General features: G+C 43.2%; 1 protein-coding gene across 1 annotated transcript in view; it reads right to left on the bottom strand.

The window, feature by feature from the left end:
- Positions 1-5,970, bottom strand: part of LOC107090827 (galanin receptor type 1-like) — a 44,191-nt gene extending 38,221 nt beyond the window's left edge. Inside the window, exons 1-2 of the mRNA XM_015384418.1 lie at positions 4,992-5,970; positions 2,067-2,182 (exon numbers count right to left, since the gene is read on the bottom strand). Coding sequence (XP_015239904.1) covers positions 2,067-2,182; positions 4,992-5,639 — 764 coding nt within the window. The 5' untranslated portion in view covers positions 5,640-5,970. The remainder of the gene's footprint in view (positions 1-2,066; positions 2,183-4,991) is intronic.
- Positions 5,971-7,607: the final 1,637 nt, after the last annotated feature.

Here is a 7,607-nt window from a genome sequence, read left to right as displayed (position 1 = left end):
GTGTGTCCAAATGGCTGTATATATTTTTTTATTGGAAAAATATATAGAAAGTTCAGCGTATGCCAGCATTTTAGGAGATTCTGGGACGTCGGGCAGATGCTGACTAAATCGCCAATGTGTGACAGGGGCCTTAGATGACATCTTGCCCCCTGTCTCAAGGTTATTTGATTAATAAAGTTACAAAGGCATCTAACTGCACAGCACCGATCACAGGCGGTACACTTTCTCCGCTCGAATCCATCCTCGGCGAATAAAGCTGTCACCAAAGGAAGGAGAGAAACTAAAGGTGCATACAAAGAAAGACACAGCTGCAGAGAAAGAGCGTGGGCTCATGCTGGTGACATTTTGGGATTGAATCTGCAAACATAAAGTTCTCACAATGTGCTTGGAGAGTAGTTTACGTGTGTGTGAATTTATTAAAACTGCTTGTAAAAATGTTTATGAAAAGCGTGCAATTTTGGCAGAGTAGTTGTGATACAGAATAAACTGTCTTATTAAACTTGATTTATAAAGGCTGTCTGGGAGTGTTTATAAAGACACACTTTTTATTTATAAATCCTGATTAAAACTTGAAGTGCTGCTTATAAATTCTGATCAGAGAGCAGAGCTGTTGGTCGTTACTGTTGTTCAGAAATCATCAATCCATCTTTTATAGTTAATCTCAGAGCATGTGAGCAGAGTGGAGCGTAGAGCGAGCGGCGGAGCGGAAGTAATATGGTGGAGGACAGAGCGGTTTTCAATTCAAAGCGAGGATTTTGCTCCAACCTTATTTAAATTCATGTTTGACTTAAACCTAGACCAATGCCTATGCTGTAGTCTGTGCCTATAATCAGTTATAGTCTATGTTTCAACTTCAACGCCGAGACGAGGATTGCATATTGTGAGATAAAAATTGGGATAAAATATCATAAAAACATTCACTAACTATACTGAAGAATACAGACTGGGTTTACATAAAGTGATCCTTGTGGTTAGATAAGTCATCTTTTTCTTAAAATAGCTGCATTTTTTCTTGGATTTAGGAGATAAGAGAAACATTTTGCCAACGGAACAAGACAATTTACGTTTAAAATAAGAAAAAACAATTGCATTGTCTCATTTCAAGTGCATTATATCTAATTTTCTTATTTTAAGAGTAAAAATACTAATTTCATTGGCAAACTATCTCATTTACCTACTCAAATTAAGGGTAAATACACTTAATTTAAGAATTTTTTTACTTATTTCTAGGTCGTTTTTCCAGTGTAGAGCCTGTTTTTGAAAATGGATGGCATACATGCATTATACGCTATTATCTCATTTGCAATGCGATGCAAAGTGACCTTTTTCAAAATAACAGCCTGTTAAATAAGACAATCCACATGTATCGGTCACATCATTAATTTAAACGTCGTGTCCGAGGGCCCTGGCTGTTTTCATCTTGCCCCCTGTCTCTAAAGGCCTGGTTATCCTCCTGCAGCAGTGTGTCGCAGCGAGCTTGTCGCAGATATTATCGATTTCTGCCCAATATTGAAGCGTGGTCTGCACTACGTTATTCCACGCCACAACGCCAGAAGGACAATCAGGAACTAGCTGTGGGTCAAGATATGGCCGAGGCGGTGAGGAGGTGGGGGATAGTTTGTGCAACAATGGAGGGACATGATGGCCAAAAAGTGCGGGGATCCAGGTGGAAAAAGTGTTCTTGCACACCTCGCTCTTCTAGCTGCTCCATCTTCAATCGTTTTTCACAATGGCGGTCATACAAACAAAAATAAGCCGGTAAGGAAGGAAACAGAAAAATACACATGGAGTAGATCAAATGTAGAATTGACCAATCAGAGGCCTCCTGTCTGCGGTCACCTACAATTTCGGAGGGGTGCACCAGAGTGTCTGCAAAAAGGGGCGGGGCATATCTGCATTCACTGCAACACGCGCAGACTTCCTGGTTTCTGAGTATAAATCAGCCTTACGGCTGAGTCCAGTCTCATGGCGGAAGCTTCTCAAAGTGTTTAGTTTATGTAGTAAACAAAATTCAAAGTTATTTTTTCATTGTAATACTTTGTAGAGATGTCCAGCAGGTTGCAAACCTCCCATAACCTCTTGGACCCAGATCAACATCAACTGTGTTTCCACCCACCTTCTTTTTGGACAACTCTGATTTCTTGGAGATGTTCCTCAGCTTTTTGTGCAGATGGTTTAAGACCTGGAAACCACAAAGCAGACCATGATGAGAGGCGAAGATGAATCTGAGGAGCATCTGGACACAACAGGCTTCACGCGTACGAGTCTAAAAACTCCTATGAAGCTGTTACACTCCTTACCAGCTGGTGGCAGTAGTGCACCTGAAGGTTTGTTCACCAACCGCGATTAAACATGAGGATAAACATGAAACAGAACCATCGATTGTACATTATCTCTTTGCCAAATTGCTTTAAGCACAGGAAGATTATAATTTTCAATCAAAGGTTTTATTTTGGTCTTCTTCTCGTTCTGAAGGCGGCTGGGAAACAACCTTGAGGATTGTAAGAGCTTCATCACAGGTTGAAGATTCCTCACCTGTAAATATCTGATCTGTATTAGTATTTAAAGTTGTTAGCCTGAACGACATGACGCGTAATTCATTCTGGTAAATTACTGTTATCTAAGGCCAGATCGCAGCGCGGGAGGCGGGACTATATGATGTGTCACTCACATTTACGTACAGCTCTGAACTAACTGTAGTTTCTGAATTACAGGTAGTTCAACTGAGTCAAGTCTGAAAAGGAGCCTGTTGATTGTGGAGCAATGATCCGTGGACCACAGGAGGCTTTTGATTAAATGCAAGTAACTTATAGTGGTGATGCCCCATCCTATGGCCTTACAAGGCCTTTCAGCTAGATCAAACAACAGGAAGTGTGTCATGAGCTTTTCTTATAGAACGGACCTCGTATATACGGTTTATCCAGATATATACAGTGGACAGGAATAAATAACGAAGAAGAGATTAAAGGTGACTTATGCTACGTTCACACCGAAAGCAGCAGAAGCAGCAGGTTGACATGCAAAGTCAATGGTTGACGCGCTTCAAGGCGCAGCCAAAGGTCCTGCAGTGCGTCTGAGCAGCTGAAGCAGCGAGTCGTGAGCTTCTGAGCATCTGACACGCTGCAAACGCAGCAGCTGCTGGAGGTGGAAAAACTGAACTTTAGCAGCTAGATGCGCCTCATCAACCAATGAGAGAAGCTGATCTGGGAGCTGGCAGGGAGTCAGACGCAGCGCTGCTGATGCAGAGCGCTATGATCACTTCTCTGGAACAGTTTATTAATGCCAATGTAGAAACCTGCCGGCAGAATATGTTGGCTTTTATTATCCTGCTGCCTGCAGTTCGGATTACGTACCAGAAAAACGCCTTCCAGCTGATGGTAATCTGGATGAACTGACTGCACAGACCATGTTTTCAGGAAGACTTTCTCACTTAAAAACTACTTTTTAACCCACTGCTCACAGCAAATNTAAGATATAAAACAGCAAGCAACGTAGTTAGAGACATGAATAAGTGATGATTGCACTGTTTTTCCCATTTTTACGTCCGTCCGCGGATCTGCTTTTTTTTTTTTCTGTCTGCCAGCGCATGCGCACTGATGTGGTTTTTTGATGAAAAACGTCCAAAACGTACGAAATAGTGTGCAAAACTTTTTGTACGATTTCATACGCACTCATAATGAGAATGTTGCTATGTTTCTTGTTGTTTTGTATCTTAGCGTTAATTGTACGTTAAATTCTATGTTATTGAATGGTGCATAAGATGCGCAAGGATATCTTGTCTCGAGGCAAGACGTAAAAATACGACGAAAAAACGTCAAAAACGTACAAAATTACGGTGCATAACTTTTCGTACGATTTCATACGAACTGATAATGAGAATATGTTGAAATGGGGCACATTGTCAAACCTACATGTTAAAATTAAGTGAAAATAGAGTTTTTGCAGTGTATGTTTTCAGCACAGGTTCCAGGACCAGTTGTATCAACATATTCTCATTATGAGTGCGTATGAAATCGTACGAAAAGTTATGCACCGTAATTTCGAACGTTTTGGACGTTTTTTTTCGTCGTATGTGCATGCGCATCTGACGCACCATTCACGAATATAGAATATAAATTACAATTAGCCCTAACCCTAACCCTAAGATTTAAAACAGCAAGCAATGTAGTTAGAGACATGAATAAGTGATGATTGCACTGTTTTTCCCATTTTTACATCCGTCCTCGGATCTGCTTTTTTTTTCTGTCTGCAAACGCATGCGCACTGATGTGATCTTTTGAGGAAAAACGTCCAAAACGTATGAAATAGTGTGCAAAACTTTTCGTACGATTTCATACGCACTCATAATGAGAATATGTTGCTACGTTTCTTGTTGTTTTGTATCTTAGGGTTAATTGTATGTTAAATTCTATGTTATTTAATAGTGCGTAAGATGCGCATGCGCAAGGATATCTTGTCTCGAGGCAAGACGTAAAAATACGACGAAATACGACGAAAAAACGTACGAAATTACGGTACATAACTTTTCGTATGATTTCATACGAACTCATACACTGAAAAATGGGGCACATTGTCAAACCTACATGTTAAAATAAAGTGAAAATAGACTTTTTGCAGTGTATGTTTTCAGCACAGGTTCCAGGACCAGTTGTATGGGGCCTGTTGGCCCCTGTTGGTCTCTGTCTAGAACCGCCAGTGGTATCAAGTTTGTTCGGCATGGAAACGATATCATCATTATTGATATGAATCCGCAATTGTGTCATCAGGGGGAGACGGGGTGGTCTTTTAACTGGGTCATAGTCCAGGTGCCCCCCCCCCCTTCAATGTATGGCCCTCTTTATTGACAGTAATGTCACACCTTGATAAAAAGCAGGAACTTCTGTTACAGTAATCTTAGTTCTTGGTGAAGGAGCCTCTTAGCAGAGCTCCTGATCTCTGCGCTTTTACGCGCCTTGGTTTCTCTCATCCTGCGCATTAACGCATTAACTGACCTTTGCGTAGCAGACCGAGATGAGGCAGAGCGGCAGCAGGTAGCCGAACACAAAGGTGCACATCACGTAGATCTTCCTGTGCTGCTCCGGCCAGACCTCCCAGCAGAAGGTGTTGTTGTCCTCCCGCTCCACGATGCTCTGGTAGTGCGCCACGGGCGCGGCCATCACCACGGACACCGTCCAGATCAGCACCACGCCGAGCAGCGCGTGCCTCCCCACGCGGATCGACGAGGCTTTCCTGGCGTGGACGATGGCCACGTAGCGGTCCACGGACATGGCGGAGAGCGTGAAGATGCTGACCAGCATGGAGACGGTGAAGAAGTAGTGGATGAACTTGCAGATGAAAGCTCCCAGCACCCAGGTGGGCAGCATGTAGATGGTGGACTGGAAGGGGACGCAGAAGAGGAGGTAGGACAGGTCCGCCACGCTCAGGTTGAGGATGAAGATGTTGGTGGTGCTCCTCGGCTGGCCCGGTTTGCTGCGCGCCAGCACGGTGATCACCAGGCTGTTCCCCAGCACCCCCAGGATGAAGATGATCCCGAATATGAGGAGGGAGATAAAGTTATCCACCCCCACTCCCATTAGGACTGTGGCCGGCAGCGCCCCTGCGCTGAGCAACTGGCTTTGGTTCTCCACCTGCTGCTCCATCTTCCTCACTTCAGCACATGTTGAAAGAAGAACATCTTTTCAGAGCAACGTTGATTCCCTGGAGAGGAAAGCGGCGATGAAGCTGCCTCCGCTTCACAGGCAACGTCAGCAAACTGTGCGCAACCGGTGCGTCTCCACAGCGGAGGGGGGGCAGCTGCTCACTTTAAGGCTTAATGAGCTTTATGTGAACAAGTAGAAAGCATCGACATGAGTGAAGGAACAAAATACAGAAACTATCCGCAAAATGCGGATTTATTTCTGCAACCAGGTTCAACTTTCACAGAAAAGCATCTAATTTAATTCAAAGACAATATGTAGGCTGAGACCTACTTAAAGTCATAAGATAGTCATATTTAAATGTCAAATCATTCTGGCTTGAACATGTATATAAATGCACTTTTTATCAGACCATATTGTCCCAAAAGTGAGAAAATTTCTATAAATAAAGAAAAAATCTGTTTTTTTTTCCATTATCTTCTGCAGGCCAGTTAGTTCTACTTCAGCCTGAACACCTAAATTCAGCCAATCATATATCAACGGTCATCTGTCAATCAAATGTTTTCGGTCATAGCATCTTGATTCATGTGTCGCAGCTAATATACGCAACGGTTAAAAATCAGAATCTTTTCCTTTCCCATTGAGTTCAAATGTGGTCGTTTCCGTCAAAAAACAGGAGACTCGACAGAAGCAAAGTTTCCTTCTGCCTTTGGCCGGCCCTGACCATAGATCTGAAATTCATTTAAGGAAGAACATAGAATCTGATGCTTCTTGTTTTAGCAGTAACATGTGGACTGAGTGGTTAACTGAAATTTACGATTGGTGAATTTGATGCAAGTTTTGATAAATTATAGAAATATAAAAAAGTTTGTTTTGTGTGTTAAACTTCAAAGTAAAGTACAAGCAGAGGGGAAAGAGAATGAAGTCTGCTGCAGCTCCCTGTTATAGATGTTAAAATGATCACAGAAGAAGAAGATTTTCCCCTAACTGCCTTAAACTAACCTTCATTTAACTCTGAACTGTTAAAGGAACAGAAATCAGAGTCAGACGCTGTTCAAAGCTGCAGCTTTTCACATCAGCAGCATTTTCTTCCTGAGAAAAACCAAACCATTAAAATGTTAACCGAGCCCAGACATGATTAGGTAGTTTGTTTCGCTGTGACTGCGGCCCTCTGCGCTGGTATTGATCCTCCCTGACCTGCTCCTGGAGCAGCTGATTAGCTGCAGCCATCTGGAGACGATGCAGAGGCTATGTAACCTGAGAGCAAAGGCTGATGGTATCTTTGAAGGGTGTCCTCACATGGTTTTTCTCTTGCTAATCCAATGAAGGCAGACAGACCCCAGAGCTGGAAATGATGGTGAGGATGATGCAGATGATGAAGATGAGGATGTGACCGCCTCTCCCGCTCTGGAAATTAATGGCCGTCATTATTTCAGCTTTGTGTTGCGGAGCTATTATGCTTTGGGGAGCTGGCGGCTGTTTTCGTAATCGCTTTCTCAGCTCGTGTCCTAAAGGAGCCTGAAGTTTCCATGGTGACCCGTTGCTCCATCGACTGAGACGTTATCCGTCAAACCGCCTGGGATGCAGAGTGGAGCTGAAGCCCCCAAAACAACCTGTAGTTGCCCCCCTGAAAATCGACTGGTGATGTTATCTACAGCGTGTCTGTCGGCCATGTGAAGATCCCAGCTGTGTCTAACAATTCTTCATCTCTGCCAAACTGCAAACCATAATGTCCTCATGTGACATACCTTCTGCTCTTTGATGTTCCAGCAAACATTTGAACCTCCAACCCAAACCAAGGAAGCTTTACCTGTACTAAGAAACATCCGCAAGCTTCTGCAGTCCTGGTGGAAATGTGGTGGAGTTTACAGCCTAAATTAAGCTTTCATCCTGATTTTGATCTGATGATGAAAAAGGGGTCCCTATGTCCTCCAGCAGTCTAAGCCTATAGCAGCAGAACTATAGAGATAG

Source organism: Cyprinodon variegatus, unplaced genomic scaffold (assembly GCF_000732505.1).
Source record: "Cyprinodon variegatus isolate N-32 unplaced genomic scaffold, C_variegatus-1.0 Scaffold312, whole genome shotgun sequence".
Lineage (NCBI taxonomy): Eukaryota > Metazoa > Chordata > Actinopteri > Cyprinodontiformes > Cyprinodontidae > Cyprinodon > Cyprinodon variegatus.
This window is presented reverse-complemented; position numbering and strand designations above follow the sequence as displayed.